General features: G+C 62.3%; 2 protein-coding genes across 11 annotated transcripts; one reads left to right on the plus strand and one right to left on the minus strand.

Annotated features, from left to right (window-relative positions):
* Positions 1-266: 266 nt before the first annotated feature.
* Positions 267-3,883, plus strand: MCRS1 (microspherule protein 1). 7 transcript variants are annotated; one of them, XR_010468439.1, is made up of 14 exons: positions 267-421; positions 522-651; positions 728-866; positions 933-1,094; positions 1,783-1,892; positions 1,968-2,076; positions 2,157-2,295; positions 2,369-2,444; positions 2,570-2,598; positions 2,673-2,784; positions 2,865-2,947; positions 3,034-3,121; positions 3,220-3,347; positions 3,417-3,883. XR_010468439.1 is itself a non-coding variant. In XM_065043389.1 (14 exons), the coding sequence occupies exons 2-14, from the start codon at positions 542-544 to the stop codon at positions 3,501-3,503; spliced, it is 1,353 nt and encodes a 450-aa protein (XP_064899461.1). In that variant the 5' UTR covers positions 268-421; positions 522-541; the 3' UTR covers positions 3,504-3,883. The 7 variants fall into 7 exon arrangements, 6 of the variants coding, with proteins under 6 accessions (XP_064899467.1, XP_064899461.1, XP_064899462.1 ...); XM_065043389.1 differs by having other exon boundaries at positions 268-421; positions 2,692-2,784; XM_065043390.1 differs by having other exon boundaries at positions 268-421; positions 2,187-2,295; positions 2,692-2,784.
* Positions 3,469-22,451, minus strand: SPATS2 (spermatogenesis associated serine rich 2). 4 transcript variants are annotated; one of them, XM_065043376.1, is made up of 13 exons: positions 22,293-22,451; positions 16,846-17,101; positions 13,089-13,168; positions 12,728-12,836; positions 11,871-11,920; positions 10,644-10,884; positions 10,245-10,433; positions 9,333-9,468; positions 6,294-6,352; positions 5,577-5,686; positions 4,999-5,101; positions 4,479-4,642; positions 3,869-4,331 (listed from the first exon to the last, which is right to left on the minus strand). In XM_065043376.1, the coding sequence occupies exons 2-13, from the start codon at positions 16,868-16,870 to the stop codon at positions 4,194-4,196; spliced, it is 1,404 nt and encodes a 467-aa protein (XP_064899448.1). In that variant the 5' UTR covers positions 16,871-17,101; positions 22,293-22,451; the 3' UTR covers positions 3,869-4,193. The 4 variants fall into 4 exon arrangements, with proteins under 4 accessions (XP_064899445.1, XP_064899446.1, XP_064899447.1 ...); XM_065043373.1 differs by lacking the exon at positions 4,479-4,642 and having other exon boundaries at positions 3,469-4,331; XM_065043374.1 differs by lacking the exons at positions 4,479-4,642; positions 22,293-22,451 and adding an exon at positions 20,128-21,103 and having other exon boundaries at positions 3,469-4,331.
* Between the last annotated feature and the right edge of the window lie 642 nt (positions 22,452-23,093).

The following is a 23,093-nucleotide window of genomic DNA, read 5'->3' on the forward strand; positions in this document are numbered from 1 at the left end:
CGCCGCCATGATGGGTGTGGCTGGGGAGGGAGAGCACCGGGAGCGCCGCCATGACTGGTGTGGCGGGGCAGGGTGTGCGGTGATGGGTGTGTTAGTCTTGACGGGCCCTGTTTGCGGATAACGGGCTCGTCGCCGTCCCCGCCCGTGGGCTGCGCCGCGTCGCCCCCGCCCCGTGGCCCCCGCCCCACCGGCAACGGCAGAGGAGAAAGGAGCGGGAGCGCCACCCTGCCCTTAGTCAAGATGGCGGGGCCCTGACCTAAGATGGCGCCGCTGCTTTAAAATGGCGGCACCTCCTGCTGCTTCAGTGCGCATGATGGTGACGTCAGTCATCTTCCTGTGGATGCCCGGAAGCGACGCCGTCCGTGATGGCGGCGGGGAGGAGGGCGCTGCCGAGCGGCCGGACCCTGCTCTGCCGGGGATGGTGAGGGACCCGCGGGGGGCGGCGGGCGGGATGGAGCTCGGTCCTCCCCGGGCCGGGAGGGGCTTTTCCGGGGAACTCCATCTCCTCTCCGTCCCCCCAGACCCGCCGCCCCCCGCCCTGATGGCGTCGGGCGCCACGAGCCGCTCCGAGGACGAGGAGTCTCTGGCGGGACAGAAGCGGGGCTCAGCGCCCGCCGCGGGCACCGTCCCCAAGCGCCGCAGCTCCTCCCGGTAGGTGGCGGGGCCGCGGGGGGGCGGCGGGGCTGAGCCGGCGCGGGGGCGGCTCGGGAGCGTCGATGCCCCGCAGGTTCATCAAGCGGAAGAAGTTCGACGATGAGCTGGTGGAGAGCAGCCTGGCCAAGCCCTCCAGCCGCGCCAAGGGCGCCGGGGGCGCCGAGCCCGCGCGCGGCTCGGGGAGCGAGCCCTCCTCGGGCGAGAAGAAGAAGGTGAGGGGACAGCGGGACGGCGCGGGGGGCCCGGAGGCCCGCGCTCACCCGCCTGTGCCCGCCCAGGTCGCCAAGGCGGTGGCCGCCCCCGCGGCACCCAGCCCCGCGCCCCCCCACCCCGGCCTGGCCAAGCGCGTGAAGAAGAGCAAGCAGCCCCCCCCGGTCACCAAGGACTTGGGGCGCTGGAAGCCGGCGGACGACCTGCTGCTCATCAACGCCGTGCTGCAGGTGAGGAGCTGCGCCCCGCGTCCCGGGCGGTCACCCCCCGCTTTGGGATCGGCCCCTGCGGGCTGCTCAGATACTCTGATTCGTGGTGGCGGTGATGGTTATTGCCCCTGGGGACTACTCGGGTATTTTTAGTCATTGTTATCGTTATTATTATGATCTGTAATTGTCACTATTGTTCCTGTTACTACTGTTATTATAATAATATCGTATTTTTGCAGTGAGAAACTTAAGCAGGGAAGAGTGTTTATTTAAGCGGTGAGGAACAGAAGCGTTCCGCGTGCAGGGCTCATTCGCTGTGACTCCCTGTAAAACGGTCCCGTTCATGATTATTTTGTCGTTTGATCGTTATTGTGTTTGAGGACCAGGGTTATTTTCAAACACAGGCCTGAACTGTTTAAACAGAGATTTAGTGACTTATTCCTCGTGGCTGGAAACGGCAGCGCCGGGCGCCGGACCCGCGCGGCCTTGGGTCAGACTCTTTAGGTTGTAGATTCTTTAGGTTGTAGCTTTTTAAAACCGTTTTAGTTGTATTTTCATAGAGCAGGTGAGGATGAAACCGCTCGTCCGACCTTTTCTTTTGGCTGAACAGTGGACGGTTGGGCTTGAGCATCTTCCAGCTCCTTCCCAACCCGAATTACTCAAGGATTTTGTGGCAATTCTCTCATTTTTCCGTCCCCCCGCTCCCCAGACCAACGACTTGACCTCGGTGCACCTGGGGGTGAAGTTCAGCTGCCGCTTCAACCTGCGGGAGATCCAGGAGCGCTGGTACGCGCTGCTCTACGACCCCGTCATCTCCAAGTGAGCGCGGGCGGTATTTCCTGGGGGGTTTCACGGGTTGTTGCGGGGGGGGTCTCAGCGCCTGTTCCCGCTCAGGCTGGCGTGCCAGGCCATGCGGCAGCTGCACCCCGAGGCCATCGCCGCCATCCAGAGCAAAGTGCTCTTCAGCAAAGCCGAGGAGCAGCTGCTCACTAAGGTGGGATCGGTAAGAGCCGGGGGCGTCTCAGGTGCTGGGGGGGTCCTGGGTGTCCCCAGGTGCCCCCACGTGTCCCTTGTCCCCCGCAGAGCAGCCAGCCCACGCTCGACACCTTCCAGGAGCTGCTGCACAAGCACCCCGACGTCTTCTACCCGTCGCGCACGGCCAAGGCGCTGCAGCTGCACTGGCAGCTCATGAAGCAGTATTACCTGCTGGACGACCAGACCGGTGAGCGCCCCGGCGCCCCCCCCGCCCGTCACCGCTGCCGCGGTCCCTCACCGCCCCCGCGCTGCCCCTGCAGTGCAGCCGCTGCCCAAGGGCGACCAGGTGCTGAACTTCTCGGACGCCGAGGACGCGCTCGATGACAGCAAACTCAAGTGAGGGGGACACGGGTGACACGGTGCTGATGACAGGCTACAGGGAGGTTTTTGTGGGGCTGGAGGGGGCAGAAGCCACGCTGGGCGGGGGGGGGGGTCACAATCTCATTGTTTCTCCTCCACAGGGACGTGCGGGACGAGGTGCTGGAGCACGGTGAGTCCCCCCGCTCCCTTCTGTGCACCCCAAATGGGGGTGGGGTGGCCCAGAAACCTCCCAGATCCCCCCAGCCCCCCTTGTCCCCCCCAGAGCTGACGGTGGCCGACAGGCGCCAGAAACGGGAGATCCGGCAGCTGGAGCAGGAGCTGCACAAGTGGCAGGTGCTGGTCGACAGCATCACCGGTGAGCGCCGGGGGGCCTGTGTCCGTCTGTCCTCCCCGCCGTCTGTCTGTCCGGTCACCCTGTTTCTTCACACCCCGCAGGCATGAGCTCCCCAGATTTCGACAGCCAGACGCTGGCTGTGCTGCGGGGCCGCATGGTGCGCTACCTCATGCGCTCCCGCGAGGTGAGTGCAGGGGTTGTGCCCCCCCTCCTCAGCGACCCCCCGAATTTCCCAGGGAGCCCCCCCTGATGCCTTCCCCTCCCCCCCAGATCACGCTGGGCAGAGCCACGAAGGACAATCAGATCGACGTGGACCTGGCGCTGGAGGGGCCGGCCTGGAAGATCTCGCGCAAGCAGGGTGGGGAGGGGACGGGGCTTTGGGGAGCGCTCTGAAGCCGCCCCCCCCCCCCGTTTTACCCCCCCTCACCCCATTTTACCCCCCTCCCCCCCGCCCAGGCGTGATTAAGCTGAAGAACAACGGGGATTTCTTCATTGCTAACGAGGGCCGGCGCCCCATCTACATTGACGGGCGCCCCGTGCTCGGCGGCAACAAGTGGAAGCTCAACAACAACTCGGTGGTGGAGGTGGGTCCGGGGGGCCTGGGGGCCCTGGGGGCTCCTGGGGTCCCCCCCTCACCCGCTGCCCCCCCGCAGATCGCCAGCCTCCGCTTCGTGTTCCTCATCAACCAGGACCTCATCGCCCTCATCAAGGCGGAGGCGGCCAAGCTGGCGCAGCAGTGACCCAGGGACAAGGGGGGGTCCCCATGGGGACCCCCAGCTCCTCCAGGTGCCCCCCCAGCTCCTCAGTGCTCGTTCTGGGCAAATGGGGCAGAGTGGAGCACAATTCCTGAATTTTTAAAAGCTCCATGTTTGGGTTTGATTTAATTAATTTGTTCAATTGATTCAGGAAAAGTTTAATTAGAGAGGGAAAGAAAAAATAACCCCCGTGGGAAAAAAGTTGGGAGGGCAGCGCCGGCCCCCCCTTGAATTGTGAGCGTGGCCCCCCCTGCTCCTTCATCGCTGGAAGGGAAGGGGGAGGAGGACGAGCGGGGCTGCAGGGAACGGAACAAAACAATATGAAGAGATTTTGAATAAAATAAAGAGACTCCCAGGAAAATAAAGAGATTTGAATAAACAGCAAAACGAGGGGGAAGGGGCCCGTTTCGGGGGTCACCCCCGCCCCCCCGTGTTGCTCCTGGACGGCGCCGCTGGTGACAGCGGTGGCACCGAACGCGGCCCCTCGGCTCAGCTCCGGGCCAGCACGTTTTTCTTTGCAAGGTGATTTTTTTTTGAGGGGAAAAGGGGACGGGGTGGGGGGGGCGGACCCCCCCGTGAGGAGAATGGGGGGCAGAGAGGAAAAGAAAAGCCCCAATGGCACCAACGTCGCAGTGTAAACGTGTCCGAGCGGCCCCCCCGGGCCGGGCCGGGGGCTCAGGACTTGGCGCGGGGTTTGCGCTGGGGCAGCCCCGGGGCGGGGGGGCCCGGGGGGGCCTGGCCCGGGGGGCGGTGCGGGCCGGGGGGGCCTGTGTGCCGCTGGGGTTTGGGGCCCACTCGGGGTCTCTTTGTCCCCTGAAAAAAAAAAGGGGGGGCGGTAGTGAGCAGCTCTGGTAACACCCAACCCCCCACCCCCTTTTTGGAGGAAACGAGAAAAGCAGAACCCCCCCCCAGTCCAAAAATGGGGTGACCGGCCCCAAGAGGCCGTGGGGGTGCGGTTACCTCTGGGGACAGCTGGGGAGGGCGGGCGGCAGCGCTGCCCCCCCCCGAGGGCGCCGGTGGCTTCTTGGGGACGCTGGTGGCGGCGGGGGGGGGCGCGGGGGGGGCCGCGGGGGCGCCGGAGCTGCAGCGCGGGCGCGTGGAGTAGCTGTTCCGGGGGTGGGAAACTGCACGACAAAGAAGGCCCCCCCGCCCCCCCGAGAACATGAGATGGGACCCAAAACCATTGCCCTGCGGGGGCGACGCCACGGGGCCACGAGGGCCCGGGGCTGCCTGTGCTGACCGGATGCCATGGTGGGGGCTCCTTCACCCCCCGGTGCATTTTGGGGCAAATCAGGGGGTTTTAGGGCTGGACTGAGGGGGTTTTGGGGACAGACCTGGGGGTTTGGGGCAGATTTGGGGTTTTTGGGGGCAGACTGACAGGGTTTTGGGGCTGGATTGAGGGGGTCTGGGGGCAGACTGGGGGGTTTTGGGGGCAGATTTGGGGGTGTGGGGGCAGAGCGGGGGGTGTGGGGGTGCTCACCGTGCCCGAAGGCGGCGATGCTCCGTTTCAGCGCCTCCAGGTCGCAGCTGAACCGCGCCGCCCGGCCCAGCTCCTCGTCGTACTTGCGCTCGCTCACAAAATGCTTAAAAACAATTTAGAAAGCGCGTTAACCCCCCAAATTACAGGGCACGGGGCAGAAACTGGGGTGAAAACCTCCCCGTTTGGCTCCAGCGGGAGCCGAGCCGGGAGCCGGTTCAAAAGCCCCTTGGGGAGGAGGGAGCGGCCGTGCCGGCCCACGGAAACACAAAAATGGGGGTTTTTGGTGATTTCCCCGCGCAGCCGGCCCAGCGGCCCCGGCGGCGAGGGCTGCAAAGCGAGCCGTGCGCCCCGCGTTCACATCTGGACGCTCAGTGGCTGCCCCAAATCAGCGTTTTACAAACCCAATGATTTTAAACAGCGGCCGGGACGAGGGGCCCGCGGGGAACGCGAGCGCGACGGACGCGCCAGGAGGCGCGTTCGGGAGGGTCGGAAACCACGGGATCGCGAGTAACGCGGCGCGGCGCTGCGGGGAACTCGGGGGTCGAGGGCTGGGAGCCGGAGCAACTGCCCAATCTGACCTTGATGTCGGCGCGGAGCTCGCCCAGCTGCTCGTCCGACATGCGCACGGCCACGTCCGCCAGCTTCTTCAGCGCCTCCGCCCGCCTCTGCCGCCCCCCCAGCATCTCCACTGCAAAACAACCCGAAACGCCAAAACAATGCACCAAAACCCCAGAGCACGGAACAAACCCCCCGGCAGCCGCGCCCACCAGCCGTTCCCGATGCCCGGGACCCGGCTCCCACCACCGGTGCAGCTTGTGTCCTATCAAAGCACCGTTACGGCCAACCCGCAGCACCTCTCCCGTCCCCGTCCCCTGAGGAGCCGCGGAGAACGCGGTTTGTGCGGGGCAGCAACGCCCTGACCCATCCGCCAAACTCAAGGCACGAGCTGGGGGGCTTTCAGGGCGCCGTCAGACGTGTCGGGGCGGACGGGACGGGGCGGACGGGACGGGGTGGATGTGACGGGGCGGACGTGTCGGGGTGGACGTGACGGGGAGGATGTGACGGGGTGGATGTGACGGGGTGGATGTGACGGGGTGGACGTGACGGGTGGACGTGACGGGGAGGATGTGATGGGGCTCTGAGCAACGTGACCTGGGTGAAAAATCACAGAATCGCGGAACGGTTTGGGTAGGGAGGGACGGGCTCGATGAGCTCTGACAGCCCCTGCAAAGCCAAATTATTCTGCGATCCTGTACTCAGGAATAACATGAAAAATCACAGAAATGGGCTCTTACTTGCTTCTGCCTTCACTTTGTCCATCTCGGCCAGCAACGCCACCTCCCGATCCATCAGGCTGGGGAAAAAGGAGAACACTGAGCATTCCAATGCAAACCGGTGCCGTGCCAGAGGCGGGCGGGGGGGCAGACACCGGCGGGGGGGGGGGCAGACACCAGCAGGGGGCAGCACGAGCCGACCAGCAGCTGCCGCTTTTGTTCTGGAAGAGTTGGATGGCCTTGAACTTGCTGCGGCCTTGGGGACACGGGGCTGGGGACACGGGGGGAACAGGGGCTGGGGGACACTGGAGGGACACGGGGTTGGGGACACAGGGTGGGGGACACGGGAAGAACACGGGGCTGGGGGACACGGGGCTGGGGGACACGGGGCTGGGGGACACGGGGCTGGGGGACACGGCCACTGTGCTCCGGTACAAGTCGGAGCCGCTTTCCCTCCCCCCTGGACTTTATCACCACAGAAAACACGGCAAAAAGCCACCGCAATGACAACAATTATACGTCACCTATTAATTACTCCCGCTTGTTTCGGTTTCAGCTCCCTCAATATAAAAGCAAAGCCTGTCCCGCGTTCCTGCTTCTCGGCCCTTCCACACCCACCACGGCTTTTTCTTTTTGCCTTTTTAGCCACAAAGGTTTTGCCCCAAAACGGGCAGAATATTTATTTTAGCGCCAGGGAAGCCGGAGGAGCATCTGAAATGCAAAGGGGGCCGGCGCCGCCCGCGCGGCGGAGCCCGATCGATTCCAACAATTCCCCCGAACAGCCGCGCTGACATCCGGCTCCTCCCGTTGATTTATCGCCCCGTCCATCTGCCGCTTCGCTTTTCTACGGGCAGGGGCTGTTTCTGCTCCGCGCGCAGGGGGGGCCGAGACCAACCGCACAGACACGGGGCTGAGCTGAGCCCGACCACACAGACACGGGGCTGAGCCCGACCGCACAGACACGGGGCTGAGCCCGACCGCACAGTGGCTGCTAGTGACTAATTTGGGTGCAGGAGGGCCCTTGCGGAGCAGAACCAGGTTGTTTTCCCCCCACCTGCTTTTCACAGGTCATTTTTAGCGCTCTTTCGGCTCATTTTCCGGCTGTTTTTCCCCCGCTTGCGGCAGCAAGCGGTGCCGGCGCCGCCGCGCTCGTTGAACTGGGGGGTGGGAGCTCGGCCGGAGCCGGCACCGCGGTTCCAGCGGTCGGCTCAGAGCCCAGAGCGCCCCATCCTGGGTAAGATCCCACCGAGCGGGACGGCGGCGCCTCAGAACTGACGAGGGGAAGCGGATAAACCCGTAACTGCTAAAGACTAAATAATTCTGATGAAACAAGGGTGACCTGCATCACTTCCAACACGCATTGTTATTTTTCCCTGTCGGCAGAAAGTGAAATATTGAAGAAATGCAGGGACAGGAGGAATGCCCAGCTCAGGGCTCCTGGTCGCGTCCAGCCCAGAAAAGCGAACCCTCTGCAAATAGGAGGCCGAGCAGCCCCCGGGGCGCGGACAGGCCGGGTTTGGGAGGCCGACAGGCACAACGCCCACGCTGGCGGCTCCTCCTCATCCTCGCCCTCTGACACGAACACGAGGGAAGATGCAGGTCAGAACGCTCAGAAATTCTGCGCCTCGCCCCGCCGGGCGCAGGTTGAACCAGCCGCGCTTTGCGCCTTAAATATCCCGTCCCAGCAGAGCAAAGCTGCCGTTAAACCGGGCCTGAGTTTGGTCGGGAGGGTTTAAAAACCCGCTAATCACCCGCTGGACCAGGAAGCGAGTTGGAAAACACCAGAAGGAAACACGACAGGCGAAGGTACAAGTGACGGTGTCACTCGTGGGGCGCGGTGCCCGGCGTTTGCCGAAGGAGGCTCCCGGCTCACGGAACCGCGTCCTGCTGCCGCGCTCTTATCGCGCCGGCGGCTCCGACGTGACGCACCAGAGACCAAACAACCCAAAGGGCGAGGGGCGGCTGAGACGCAGCCGGTGACGCCGAGGGAACGGCGTTTGCCATCGCAGCTGCTCTGACGGGCAGATCGAATGGAAATGAAAACCACCGCACCAACACAACCCCGCTGCGTCAATAACAGCGAATCGGCGTCGGCGAAGGAGACGGAGCCGCTGGCGAAGGAGCAAACAACAGCGGTGAAAGCTCGAGCCGGGGCCACAAAGCCCTTGGGGTAAACGCAAAGCCCTTCAGCGGCGCGGAGCGCGGGGACACCTGTAACCCCCTCAGCCCCTTCAAACGTCGCCTGCGGGTGTTCTCAGCACACGCTGGGATCAAACACCAGCCGGGCGACCCCGGGAGCGCGTTTCCCAGCGGCGACGCTCGCGCGCGGGAGCACGTTCGGCGCCGGCGACTGAGCCGCACGCCGCCACCAGCGCTTCCGCCCGGGAGGCCGCGCGGGCTTCTGGACGTCAACGGGTTGTGACAGAGTCCGCAAATCTGCCGGTACCTACGGCAATCCTCCAGCGCGAGAGCAAATCCAGCTCTTGTCAAGTGCTCTCGCTCCAGGCAAGAGCTCTTCTCGCTTTTTTCTGAGTGTCTCTTTACCGAAAGTCGTGTTTGTATAACCGAGAACAACCTCTCGGTAACGGATTCAATCAGCCGAGGCAACGAGTGCACCTGACACCGAACATCACCCCAAAGCACTCGCCCGAACCAACAAAGACTTAAAAAAAAGACCCAATTACGCTCGTAGGGAACATCACGTATTCAAACTGTTTAAACCGGGGGCAGCGGCGCGGCGCGGGATGATCTCCGCTGTGTACCAACCTTAATTCAACCTTAATTTGAAGATTTTCAATATGAATATTTGGGTTCAGAAGCCGTAGTGCTGCACGTTGAGCTCCCAGCACTTCTCCTTCCAGAACAGCTGATATTAGAACGTTATCTTGTATTACTTGTGCCTAAAATGAGCTTAGGACGGTCGGGACAACTTTTTGGCACAGACCCGCTTCACCAAAGACCCCAGCGGACCCTCCGCAGTTAGAACGTCCCACCTACCCAGGAGGCTGAAGTTGAACTCCAAAGGCCCCGGCCTTAAGCCCGGCTCTAGGCTGGCCTCACCTGCTCTGCAGCTCCGCAAAGACCTGCTTCATCTTCTTGATGGAGGCGTCCATCTCCTCCTTGAGCACGGCGCGGTACCGCGCCAGCGACACGCTGCAGCGCTGCAGGTCCTTCACCGACTTCTCGATGCTGGAACCTGCCGGGACAGCGGCCCCGTCACCCGCCGCCTAACCACGGCTGCCCCCCCATTTTAAAACGATGCCTCCCCTCTTGTTTTACAATTCTCCTTGCCCTCTTATTTTAAAGCCACTCTTCCGTCTTAGTCCAAAACTTTTGCCTTTGCCGCTCCGTCCCCGTCCCCGGGTGCAGCAGCGAGAGGTTTCAGTTTGATTTTCTCACTGGGGGAGGCTTGCCCGGGGCTTTTCGAGTTTCCCTCCGCGTTTCCAATTACGTGAGAGGAATTAAATGTATCTGCGATTGGTTTTGTGCCGGCGCCGAGCGCGACACGGCCGTATCGCCGTGTGACATGAAACTCCCGCTTGCCTGGGGAGGGTGAGCTGCTCCGAAATGGAAATCGAGGGTATTTCCCGCAATGGGGGGCGAAGGACGGGTCAGTCCCTGTGTCCCGGGCCCGGTGAGCCTCCCCCAGCTAAGCCTCAGAACCACGATCGCAACCGGGGTCCCCGAGGTCCCTCCTGTCCCCGCTTGTTGTGTTAAGAAAAGAGAGAGGAAAATAAAACTGAAGTAGCAGGAGGCTGTCACTTCGTGTTATCACTGCTCCCAGCTCTTGGCCTCTCAAGACGCGTTCTCACAAAAGATGAGAAACGACCTAAAGGCTGGAAAAACGGGCTTAAACGTCTGCGGGACCCGTCACAATAGCGACCCGTCAGCACTCCCGGGTCACCGGCGCCGCGTTTGCTCGCGTTACCATCAAAGTGTGGCGGTGACGAACGCGGAGCCCCGGGCGCTCACCTAGTTTCCTGTTAGCGGGTGAAACGGGGGCGTCTTCCAGGCGCGCGCCGGGCGGGGGGGCGGTCGCCGGGCGGGACGGAGGCCGGGGGGGGTTCCGCTGCTGTCGGAGGGACGAGGGGCTCTGGGAAGGATGGATGGTGAGCGATTTGGGGTCAGAGTCTGCTATTCCGTTCGCTAGGTCAGGCACCGCTGTAGAAAAGCACACCGGTTTAAAGGGAGCGCGAGGGACAGCAGGACGCTGGCCGCCGCTTCACCACCACGCAGAAACCAGAGGAAAGGCCAGGTGAGCTGCTCGTTGGGAAGAGCCGCCCCGTCCACCAGGACTCAGCGCCGAGCCAAACGCGAGAAGGCGCAGAACGAAGCTCGCGCTCGTCTCCGCGCGGCGTTCCGGGCACTGACCTGCTCTCTCGGGCACGTCGCAGTCCTCCAGCTCCCTGGCGTCGATGGAGAGCGCGTCCAAGCCCTCGCTGAGCGAGTCGGCGGACTCGGCGTCGTGGGCGCAGCCGTTGACGTGGAAGCCGTTGATCCCGGCCCGCTCGGGGCGCGCCGGCCGCTCCTCCTCCGCGGGCGCCGACTTGGTGGCGTCGGACCCGGAGCTCGGCTCGGCTCGCGCCTTCGCTTTGCTTTTCTTCTTCTTGTTCTGAGGGACCAGGCGACCACAACACAAAAGGGGGGGGAAGACGTTCAGCTTAATTCCTGAAGGGCAAATTAATCTTACGCTGACTGACTGAAAGTAGCTGAATTAAATGCTTTTTCGGGCTGTTGATCCTGTTAACAGGAGGAGGGATTTATCCCACAATGAGGACAGAGACAGCGGCATTAATGAGGCGCGGATTCATTACCAGGTTTGTGGCCAGAACCGCCGTCTCCTTCCTGGGGGTTTCTGGGCTAAAACTTCCCTCCTTTCCCAGCACAGCCACATTCTGGTTTAATTCCCCTCTCCATTTCACACCGGGGCTTTTCACGTATTCAAAAAGAGCCCTTTTGAATAATGATGATTTGCTTCTCGTCCTGGTGGATTTAGATATTATAATACCAAGTGCTGTAGCTCTGCAAACCTTTACTTAACCCTTGCGGAGGGCTGGGCAGAGAACCGGGTGAAGCACGCGAGAAAGCTCATGTGACAAAGAAATATATTTCCAGAGCTCGGGATTAAATGCAACTGTTCGGCTCCAAAGGTTAGCGATGAAAAATGGAGCAGCATGACTGCCCGAGAGTGAATTACAGAGCTCGGCTGAAATAAATGGGGCCGGTGAAGATTTACTGGAGCGCGGGGCTGTGTGCGATCGGGGTCCCGGGGAGGCAGCGGAGCCGGAGGCACCACAAGGACACAAAGCCTAGAGCCCTGGTGTCTTTGTTTGCAGAAACGTCTCACGACGCACCTGACGTGTACATCAAACGCGAATGCGGCCAGAGGACAGTGCTGCCGTGTCAATCGCTGCCCCGAACAGGCGCCCGATAACCCGGGGATTATCTCTGGGCGCTGGTTCCGCTCACAGCAACACACGTTTGCTCTCTGCTTTCTCTTCCCGTCTAAACCACGAGGAATCCCTACAGGTCTCTGTAGTCTACACACTCCAAATAAAGAAATGCATGCCTTGGCAGAGTGTACCAAAAAGGTGTTACCTTTTTTTTGCCTGTCACAGTCCATTCTTTCAGCACTTCGCTGGCATTACCTGAAAAGAAACGCAGCGATGAGCAGAGGACAAGGCACCCGCCCCAATTCTTTCCTGGTGAGGTGGCAGCACCGCCACACCTGGAACCCGAAACACCTTCGTTTCAATTCTCTATGTCGATGCAATAAAGTAATTGGTTTTGCTTTTGCTTTGGGAACACCCCGCTGCAGGGGAGGACACAACGGACGACACCACCCCCGCTGCAGGGGACAAAACAACAGGACGACACCACCCCCGCTGCAGGGGACAAAACAAAGCCCTGCTGCAGGGGACGACACCCTCACAAGGCAGCGCCGGGGGGGGGGGGGAAGGAAAAAGCCAATCACAAATGCGCTCTTTGGCTCGGTCCTGCTCATGGTTTCGGCAGCCTGAGCGTGTTCCCAACTCACAGGTCACGTCCAGGTCTCTCTGCGCAGACACCGGCTGTGCCGGGCTGTCCCCAGCCCGAGGGCCAGCGCCACACCGGCGGGGCCAGCGCCACACCGGCGGGGCCGGCAGCGCAGAAATCAGAGCCGCGAAGCGACAGGCGCTGTCACCAGCACCAGCGGGGTCACCGAATGCGGCCGACGTCGCGCAGAGAGAATATCTGCGTGGCAGGTTTCAAAGTGCGCACGCGAGCGGGAGTTTCTGTAACGGAGCAGGAGAGCTCCTTATCTCAAGAGCTTATCTCTGCCCTGACCCCCAGCTGAGCAAACACGGAGCGCGACTCGGGAACAGGCTCATCTGTCACTCGTTCCCTTTCTGCACAAAAGCCGCTCCCGTGGCTCAAACGGGCCCGTGAACGCGGTATGGACGCGCCCCGTTCACCTTCCATGAAGGCTTGCACGGTCCTGTCCACACAGTTGTCGAAGTGCTGCAGCACGAGGACGATCTCGTTGTTGCTCCGGTTGGGGACAATGGCTCGCACGGCGCTGATCTGGGGAAGAAAGGGGTGACGTGTGAACTATTTGCTTTATCCCACAGCAGCCCAAAACCCGTAACCGACGGCTTCCTTATCAAACTTTAATGCGCCAGGACGATTTAACCTGAATAAAATTCTGCTTTTGACAGCGCTGCGGTTGGCGCCCGGACAGGAACGTATTTCATCTCTGAGAGGAGACGAAGACTGAGCGTTCGGGAGCTCTCCCGTGGCACACGCTGAGCCAAACGTCCCCACAGACACATTTACCTTCTCCTTCATGTTTTCAAAGGCTCCTCCTTGGGCCATCACGGTGTTGGACTGCACATCAAAAACGAACCCGGACGGATCTGCAGAGAGAAAGGAGAAGGAAACTCTTCTGAAGGCGGGCGCCCAGAGACGCTGCGAAAGGGCAGAGGCAGGGGGTCAGCGCCGAGCCGCGGCGCTGCGGGGGACCCAGCCCTGCGGACGTGCGGCGCCTGCTGCCTGGAAAGGGCAAAGGGAAGGTCCCTGGCACAGGGAGCGATTCTGCGCAGCCCCACCGAACCCGAGGAACTGATCCAGGTTAAACCCACAGACCAAAAACATCAGCCCAAAAAATACCCACGACAGAAAAACCCCACAAAAGGCCCGCAGGGCTGGCGCGGAGCAGACGGCCGCAGCAAAGCCGAGCATTTCCGCGTCAAAACCGCGCCCAGCGCCGCGGTGAAGGGTTAACGAGAGCCCGGGCGCGCTCGGGGGGTGGTCTCCTCCGCCCGGAGAAGGGGTGGCAGGCAGACCGGTAAATGGGCGCGAGGAGCAGCAGCTCTTGCTCTTGCTGGCGCCGATCTCCATGGCAATGCCCAAATGTTCCAAAAGAGACCCAGGATGGAAGCGGCCGCCCCCACGTCCCCACCGGTGCCGCGAGACCGCAAATCCACGCTCAGTTTTCCCGCCAAAGGTGACATTTTGGGTTTGCTAATAAAAACAAGGGACACGGCTGCTTGGAGGAGTGTTTGATCACGACAGAGCGCAGTTCAAGCCGGGGTTTTAGCCACAATGCGGCCCGGGAAGGTGACAGCAGCGCCAAGACTGCCAGCGCTGCTTTGTGTGTCACCGACCCCTTTCTGGGTGCATTTCCTAAGGGGGGAACTTGCTTTGGGGACAACGCGGGGACGGGGACCCGCGCTCGGTCGCTAATTCCGAGCTGCTGATTCACGCTCTTTACATTCACCTCCTCCGAACAGCCCGGCCTGGAGACGCGCCGCTGACCGCGCGGTCCCCGACACCGATGCAGCGTTGCGCAGCGCCGCCAGGACGCGATGGGAGGGTCGGGCTGGGCCGCGCTGCAGACGCGCTGAACCCTCCCGCGCCCCTCGGGCCCCGCGCCCGGGTCCTCTGCGGCCAGCGGCGCCCGCGGAGCGCAGCCGCCCAGCTCTTCCGCCCCCAACCCTGCCAACGCCGTCGGGCCGACAGAGAACTAGCGGCGTTTTCTTCAAAATCTCGACGGCCGCGCAGCCACCGAAGGCCCCGCCGCCAGGCAGATGGAGTGCCGCGCCATCCCACCCCTTCCCTGCATTTCCATTTGGTCTTGCGGGGCACTCGAGCTCGCTGGCACCTGGTTCCCCGGCCTGAGCCCTCCAAACGTTTAACATGCGGAAATTATGCGACGGAGGCGCCACCGCGTCCATTCGATATCACCCCCGAGCGCCCCCGGCGCCGTTAAAACGGCCGCGGGTGTTCGCGAGAAGGGACGGAATTTAAAACCAGGAGCCTGGAGGGCGCGGGCGGCGCAGGTTCAGGAGCGAACGACCTTGCGGGGAAGGGAAAGCTCGGGCCCCGCGCGCCGCGCTGACGGGCCGAGCCCCTCGGGCCCCTCTCGGTGCCGCCCCCGTGGTTCTACGGGATAAACCCCAGCGGCCACGCCATCGGCATTCATTGCTTCATTAATAACTGCATCCTCCAAAAAACGAGGTGGGGATAAACCGTTCATCCCAAATCATTGATTTTTGTGTTCCAGTACTGACTAATGACACGGGGGCTCTTAAACAGAAGCGCTAATGATGCCGGGAAGAATCCACCTGAACCAACTTGTTCCTCCCATTAACTCCACTAATTGGGCCTCTTCTGTACGAAGGAGAACCGGGTGGGCAAAACGAAGTGCTATTCCGCCAAGATTTGGTTAAACCGTGAAACACGTCCAGACTCTGGCCGCTCAGGTCACCGGCGGCAGCGCGACACAAAGAGCTGCTCAGGAAACGGCGCCTCGCGGCTCGTTTAGAGAGCCTCCAATTTGCGCTAATCACAGGGATCTCCAGCCGTCCCTGCGCCCAGGACCACGGAGCGGGCTGGCCAGGAATTAACGCGGCCTCTCAGGACGGACGGACAGACAGACCCGGAAGATCACTACTCTGACCGCCCCGCGCCCGTGGCTGCGCCGAAATACAGGAGAACGAGGCGAGGCCGGGGCTCCCGGAGGGCGGGGGCGGTGGCCGCGGAGGCTCGGTGGCCGCGGGCAAGCGGAGCGGCACGTCGCGCTGAGCCGGACAAATCCCAGCGACTCGCTGCGATTCTTCCCTCGCCAGAGCGGCCCTGGCTAACAGGCAGCAGAGGGCCCGGCGCTGAGCTCTCTCCGCACTAATTAGAGAAACAAGGGCTGAACTGGCGCTGGGTCGATATTCCTGGGCTTTGCCGCAGTCGAGACGTTTCACGAAACACGCGCTTTGGCCCCGTCCAAGGGGAAGAACATCAGCGAGCCCAAAGCCGCGGCTGGCGCCCAACAGAAACGAGATTTAGGACATGGAGACGTCTGGCGCCCCAAGCCAACCCTCCCCTCACATTCCTGGGCTACCGGGAAGAACAGCCCGGCCGGAGCTCCACGCGGGCTCCGACCGGCGATGATTCCAGCACGGATACAGGGACGGAGCAGCCGCCTCCTCGGCGTTTCTGCGAGCGAGCGGAACAGACTCCGCGCCCAAACTCCGCACGCGCGCTTCCGCAAGGCTCACGAACGCCCCCGCGAGCAGCTCCCCCGCTCGGCCGCATCTCGAGGAACCGGGCGGGCTCCTCGCTGCCTTCAGAGCCGCGGCACCGTTCAGACGGGTCCGTCTGGGTGTCCTCGCCGCGATTTGTGACAGCAGGAGAGCCGGGGCACCGAGAACTTCAGTCCCTAGCAACCTGCAGCGAGGCTTCGAGAGCACAGACACAAACACGGCCGCCCAAAACCGCTCGGAAACGATCCTATGCAATAATTTCCGTCAGTGTGACTAATGGCTTTGAGTCATTTACGGACACCCAGGTAGACGCCGTTTCGGTGCCACAGCCGCCAGAAAAAAACAATATCCCGAGAACAAAAGCTCTTCTCTTGAGGCCGAGGACACGAATTCTCCAGCCTTAAATTATTAATTGGCAGCCAATTCAAATAAAGCGAGAAGCGTAACCCTCAACCCCACCACGCGCACACCTTGGAATTAATGTTCCGCGCCTGACAAACACAATCCTGTCTGAAATCGGGTGCTGGACGACACAACACGAGAAACAAACACCAGGCGGAAAGAAAGCCTCTCGCAAACTCGCTCCTCTGTGCCCACCCCGAAGGAAAAAGATTTCAACAGTCTAAGTGACACCCCGAGGGGGGGTGAAAGGAAAATTTTAGGAGAATTAACCCCACAAGAGACCCGCAGCCCCGCTGGGCGCCCGCTGGGTGAAACCAGGAGAGCCTGGCTCCGCAGCTCTGCAGCTGCCACACGAGGCGGCACCGCTTTGTCACCGCGTTGTCACCGCGTTGTCTGGCTGTGGAACGATGCGATATGAATATTTCACAGGGACGCGCGATGGCAGAACCGCCCGGCCGGACAGCCGAGACGCCGCTGAAAACGTCACCAAACGCAACAGGCCGCGCGATGGCACCGCGGCCGTAACAACGAGCTGTCAAGTGGCAGCAGCAGCCGGCAAGGAGTCCGGTGACAGCAATTAACCCCTGTTCTAATTGATCATCAATAGCGCCGTTTATTGGCACTGCATTAGATCGTGTCCACGTGCATCTTACCTTTTGTATTTTGCTTTTTAGACATCGTGTTTGCTCCAGCTGTACGGGGGGATGGAAACAGAGTCCTCGCCCCCGAGCAACGGGCTGGCGGCTGCAATTCCCACACCGGCCGGGAAACGGCAGATCCGGGGGTTTGGACAGCAGAACCGGCGGGTCCGGAGCCGTCGAACGCGGCTGATGGGCCGGCGAGGCTGCGCCGCGTCCTCGGGGAGAGCGGCTGCTCATCGGGAGAACCGAGCGCAGCGGTCGGTGCGGCCTGGGAAAGGAAACATGGCAGAAACGGGAGGGAATCAGAACGCTGCTGCTGCGCAAGGCAAGGGGACGCTCAGCCCACCAGAGCCGCCGCGCTCCGGTCTGGGTCCTGTTTAAACGTGGGGACGCTCAGCCCACCAGAGCCGCCGCGCTCCGGTCTGGGTCCTGTTTAAACGTGGGGACGCTCAGCCCGCCAGAGCCACCGCGCTCCGGTCTGGGTCCTGTTTAAACGTGGGGTGAAACAGCCAGACAGAAAATCAAAAAGCAACATGAGACATAAAGCGACAGGACCTACGGTCTCAGTTCAGAGCTGCGTCGGACACCACGGCTCAAACACGCGAGCGCAGAACGGGGCCGGGTTGGAACCCGCTGTAAGAAACAACGTCCACGCAACGGGGAGGCAGAATTCCCTTTGCTGCCGGCACCAAAACCAGACCCACTTTACAGGGTTTTCTGCTCCTCCCAACAGAGCGGGAGCACAAACCTGCCCCCTGGGGAGGGCGCGGGGTTCAAATCCATCACTGACAGGTCGAACAAAGAACAGGACACGCAGGGTAAAGAAACAATAGGACCTCGCTCTGCCGCGCCAGAAACCTCCAAACCCCCCCAAATTGTCGCTTTTGTAAACGCAGAGCTTAGCAAATATCAGGCAGCTCAGACGTTCCAGCCAAAGCCACGAGCGGGGGAAACGAAGCCCTGGGATTTAAAAACCCGCGCTGGTTCGCTCCAGAGACAACCACAGGTTCAGTTCCCGCCCGGCCGGGATCGGTTTTTAGGGACACGGTTGATAATCCTGAGGAACGTGCCACACCGGGTCTATTTGGATTGGAAACCAGGCGTTCTGCTGTTGTTAGAACTGCCCTTTTGCAGCCGTGCTGCGCGCCGAGCTGATTTTGCCCAGCGATGTGAATCGGGGACGGAGTCGACACTGCACAAAAGGAAAAGGCGCACGGGGATTTCTGACCCGCAAAGACAGGGTCACAAACCCCAGCCCACATTAAATCCCTCCGCTCGTTTTGCTGCGTCGCTCCACAAACCGGCGGCGGCTGCGACTCGCGGGCGCAGAAGCGGAGGATCCGGCGCAGGACGCGGCGGCCGCTCTGCTGGACCCGCGGGACTCCAGCCCAGCTCGATCGCTCCGCGTCCCTGAGCGGCAACCCGGCCCGTGACGGGGACTCGAACCCGCGGGCGCCTGTCGCTTCGGGATTTCAGAGCAAACAAACCGCAGGCGAGGCGGAACGCCCGGCTGCGGGTCGAGCGCCGCAGAGCGCGTTTCAAATAGCGACCAGCGCGCTTGATCCGGGGGGAACGCGGCAGCTGCCTGGAATTGCCGCAAACTTCACTCGGGAACAAAGGACGTCTCAAACCTGCCTCTGTGCGGACGTCCCCGAAGAGCAAACAACTCCATTCAGAGCCTGAAAAACAGCTGGAAAAAGGCCAAAAAGGCGCCGGTAAAGAAGCTATCGGGGAACCTCAAAAGGCCCGAGGAACACTCCAAGTTATCGCCTACAAAATAGACTTTTAGCCACTTCAAAGGAGAAAAAATAAATGAGAATTAAGTCTTGGAGGGGAAACAAACACCCAACGGGTTGCGAATTACCCCGTAGCAAGAGAAATTCTAAGCACCAGAGAAATAATGGACTTTTATTTGGAATGTGTGTGTCTACAGAATACAAAACCATCAGGAAATCCACCTGCAGAATTCAATAATGTAGTATTATATTTGTAAGGGAACTGCTGGGGGAGCGATAAAACCCCCAGAATCCCAACCCGGACAGAGCAGGAAACTCCCCCCGGAGCCAGCGCGGGGCACAAAACCTGCGCAGACCGCTGGGGAAACGCGCTGTCCCCACGGACACGGCGTTTGCGAACGAGGGAAACGTCTGCAACTCCGCAGCGGGCGAGGCAAAAGCAGAAATCCCGGCTGAACCCCGGCCGCACGGTCCCTGCCCCGGCTCGACGGCCACGCCGGCCGACGCGGGGAGCCGGAGGAACAGCCGATGGAAGCCAGAAACTCGTCTGGGTTTGCGTTATCAGCCCGCGGAAGGCGCTTCTGCTGCGCAGCTCGGAGTCGCGGGGACAAATCAACGGACGCGGGGGGGCTTTTCCTCCCCACGCAGCAGCATCTGGCTAATTGGCTGTGGAATTAAGTGTTCCCTCCCCGGCTGTTTTCATCCCGCGCATCAAGCCCCTCTGCGAGTGCAGCAGCGTTTCACTACAATAAATTGTCCCGTTTGTGACTGATAATAACCCGCAAATAGAAACCCCCGTTTCTGCGGCGCGGCGGAGCCGGGGAGCGTCGGAGAGGGGGATTCACCCCCCTCCATAGCGTGTCCCCAAATAAAGGCGACAGCTGACACAAGGACCTCGGGAGTGATGGCTCCCCCAGTTCCTATGAATTTACAGGGCGCCGAAACGCTGGGATGGGGGGGGCGCTGAAACGCTGGGATGGGGGGGGGGGGGGGGCGCCGAAACGCTGGGATGGGGGGGGGGGGGGGGCGCCGAAACGCTGGGATGGGGGGGGGGGGGGGGGCGCCGAAACGCTGGGATGGGGGGGGGTCGCAGCCGACACCCATTCAGTCGCAGCCGAGCAGAATGGGCCTGTTCAGCTCTCCCGTCCACGGGTTTCTGGCTGAGAAATTAAGTTGCTTTTGCCCTAAACCAGAGCACGTTCCACATCAGCCCCCGTGGCCGTCCTCTCCAAGCACCGATCTGGGCACATTTCACCCCAAAACCCGCGGCTTTTTCTACCCCAGACAAGCCCGTCCATGGGACTGGATGAAGACCTTCACCCCACCACAAGGAACCACTTCAGGATTACAGAAGCCGCCTGTCACGGTCGCTCTCGCTTTGGGGCCACCTCCTCCCTCCCGGGAGCCAGCGGCAGGCCCAAGTCGAGCGGCCGCCGCGCTCCGCCCGCCCGCTCCGCACCCGCCTCTCACCCGCCCCGCCGCGCCTCCGGGCGCCGCGAAGGAAATGACCTGTTTTGGGCGACAAAATACCCCCGCGACACTCCAAAACCCCACTTACGGTGCTGACAGATGCTTAAACAAGAGTCCCAGCGACTCGTCGGGAATTGTTTCATATTTCAGAGGATCAACATGTGCCCTTCAGGTTAAACGCGACTTCTTAGCCGAGTATCTAAAAATCAGAAGTTTTTGCAAAGCAGGAAAGAAAAACTCATGGCAAATAGCTGTAGATGCTGCTGCTTTTCGTTCCTCTGCCTTAAGCAGTGAAAACATCCTCCACCTTCCGCAATTTAAAGGGGTGAACCCCCAGTTGAAAGGGGGCACAAAGAATCACTGCAGTCCTGCCGGAAACTCTCAGATTTTCCTTTAATTACAGCTCATTGCCAGGTCTGATATCCCAAGACAGATCTTGAAAACATCGTTAAAAACAAGCCCCATATTTTAATTGCCAGATATATCCACATATGTTTTTTAACACAGGCCGTACAGACCCTGTTCAGACTGCGCGTCAGCCCCAGAGCCGCCCGTCCTGAGCCCAACGCGACCCTCCTGCTTCGGGCACAAAATCATAAAACATCTAAACGGCCCTTGCAGAGTGAGTTACAGTTTAACAACGGCACCACAAGGAACCTCTCTGCACTAGAGCTCAGTCCGGGAACCCCGAAATGACGGAGATGGCTACAGCCACGAATACGCGACACACAGTGCGGACGGATTATGGAGTCATGGAACAATTGAGCCCAACCGTCCAGCCAACGCTGGCACTGAAACGCCCCCAAGACCCCCGTCTGTTCCCCCCGGGACGGCGACTCCACCCGGGCAGCGAGCTCAGTGCCCACAGCCCTTCGGGGAAGAAATCACCCCAGGTTTCCAGCTCACGCGAGCAGGTCCTGCTCAGAGGACACCGCGTCCCAGGGCCAGGGCGGGTGGCGCGACACTCCACACCCTCTACCTGAGACTTTTTGGGGCAAACAGATCCAGAAAGCCTCCAAGGATGTGGCAGCCAGAGCCTTCCAACCAGAGCACCCAGAGAAAAGCACTGAGAAAAAGCTCAAAATCACAAAAGCAGCCCCCAGGCTCCACACAGGTACCCGGCGGGGGGAATTTTGTGTGGATTGTTCCAAGTTTTACCTCCGTCAACGCACAAAGGCTCCGCAGAGAAGCTTTTGTTCGTGTTTTGGCACCTCCAGCTCCTCACAGGGCCCAGACGCCCAGAGAGAACCGACGCGACCGTCAGCCCGTCCTGGAGCGCCGTGACACCCAGGGCACAGTGCGGCTCCGCCAGGACCCTCCCCTTCTCCAAACCCAACCAAAGCCTTTTCCTGCCGTCCTTCTGCTGGAGGGCTGGGGGCGGCTCGCAGCCCCCGTGCCGCAGCTCGCTCTGCGGGCGCCGGAACGCTCAGGAGGCCGATGGGCGAGCACGCAGTGAGAGCGGCAGCGATGGGCACCCGCGGGTGGGGGAGGGGAAAGCACCTTGAACCCAGCGCTGGCCGGTGGAAAACTCCGGAGCGAGCCCGGGGGCTCTGGGGGGAACGGGGACGGGAAATAACGATTTTCTGCTCGCAGCTCAGCCCGCTTCCCGCGCGCCCGCCAGGTAATCGTCTGTGCGGCGCTAACAGGTAAAGGCCACGGAGTGAGACCGCGCAGGCGGCGGGGGCCGCAGCCCCGCGATTTCGGGGCACGGGGCGGGCGAGCCGCGCTGCGGCGGAAACCACGGATTAACGCCCCCGACCCCCGCTCCCGGCACCCGCCCCGAGGGGCCCGGCTCACCCGGGCTGCCGGCCCCGGCGCTCATCCCCACAAACCCCCGGCCCCCGCGCGGCCCCGAGGCCCCCACACCCTCACACGGCCCCGAGCCCCCCAGACCCTCGCACGGCCGCTCAGCCACCCCAGCCCCGCACACGGCCCCGAATCCCCCAGCCCCGCACACGGCCCCGAATCCCCCAGCCCCGCACACGGCCCCGAATCCCCCAGCCCCGCACAAGGCCCCGAATCCCCCAGCCCCGCACACGGCCCCGAATCCCCCAGCCCCGCACAAGGCCGCTCAGCCCCTCAACTCCTCACAAGGCCCCTCCCCACCCCCCCAATCCCCTCACAAGGCCCCTCCCGACCCCCCAGCCCGGCCCCCCGCTGCATCCTCCCCCGCCGACCACCCTTCCCCCGCCCCCCCCCCCCCCCCGGTCCTGCCCCATATCGCCCGGCCGCGCCCCGGGACCCCGCACTCACCGGCCGTGCTCGCCGGGCCGCCCCTCACCTCAGGCCGCCGAGATGCACCGGGGAGGGGGGGCGGAGGCCGCGGCCCGGCAGGAGCCCGCAAGCGTCGCCAGCCAATCGAGACGCAGCCAACCGCTCAGAAGCCAATGGTGGCGCGAGGTCGCCGCGCTTGCGCCCGCCCTCCCGGAGGAATCCGCCAATGAAAGGGGGAAGGCCAGGCGAGGCCCACCCTCATTCGCTTCCAGCCAGTCATATGCGACGCGGGGGGCAGGCCGAGCGCTTCTGACCAATGAGAGGGCAGAGCGGAGCCGCTGCGCGCGCGGGCACGCGGCGCTGCGCGAAGAGGGAGTCATCCCGCCAGCCAATGGCGAAGCGGTCCAGCCAACGCGACTGCGAAGGCCCCGCCTATTCCCACCTCCGGCGCGAGAAAAGGGCGTGGCGCATCTCCACTGACAGCCAATAGGATCTGGCAGTGTCGGGGCCCCGCCTTGATGGGCGGGGCGGCGGGTGCCGAACGTGGACGGAAACTACCGAGAGCCACCGCCCTATAGCGGAAACACCCGAGTGTCTTCCGGAAAACGCCGAAGATGAGGGGCGGCCAGGGCTGACATCGGGGGTCTGCGGGTTCGCGGCCCCGCTCCGCCCGAACCGCCCCCGTCCTGCCTCTTCCCCGGGGTCACCGGGGCTCCCGGCCACGCAAGGGCTGGCGGGGGCCCGGTGCGATGGTCTGCACACGCAACGGTTCGCACGAGCCCCCGTGTGTTCTTTGCAGACGCCCCCTCGCCACGTGTCACACCGAGCGAAGGAACAAAG

This window comes from Columba livia, chromosome 29 (genome assembly GCF_036013475.1).
Source record: "Columba livia isolate bColLiv1 breed racing homer chromosome 29, bColLiv1.pat.W.v2, whole genome shotgun sequence".
Taxonomy (NCBI): domain Eukaryota; kingdom Metazoa; phylum Chordata; class Aves; order Columbiformes; family Columbidae; genus Columba; species Columba livia.

Bases quoted from the DNA above. Each gene is read 5' to 3' on its own strand.
- SPATS2 (XM_065043373.1), bottom strand. From the start codon at position 16,870: ATGTCTAAAAAGCAAAATACAAAAG. The intron at 13,169-16,845 runs GTAAGATGCACG...TTCTCTCTGCAG, and splicing joins TAAAAAGCAAAATACAAAAG to ATCCGTCCGGGTTCGTTTTT. The intron at 10,434-10,643 runs GTCAGTGCCCGG...GCTTTTCTACAG, and splicing joins CGACGTGCCCGAGAGAGCAG to CGGTGCCTGACCTAGCGAAC.
- MCRS1 (XM_065043389.1), top strand. From the start codon at position 542: ATGGCGTCGGGCGCCACGAGCCGCTCCGAGGACGAGGAGTCTCTGGCG. The intron at 867-932 runs GTGAGGGGACAG...GTGCCCGCCCAG, and splicing joins CCTCGGGCGAGAAGAAGAAG to GTCGCCAAGGCGGTGGCCGC. The intron at 2,785-2,864 runs GTGAGCGCCGGG...CACACCCCGCAG, and splicing joins GCTGGTCGACAGCATCACCG to GCATGAGCTCCCCAGATTTC.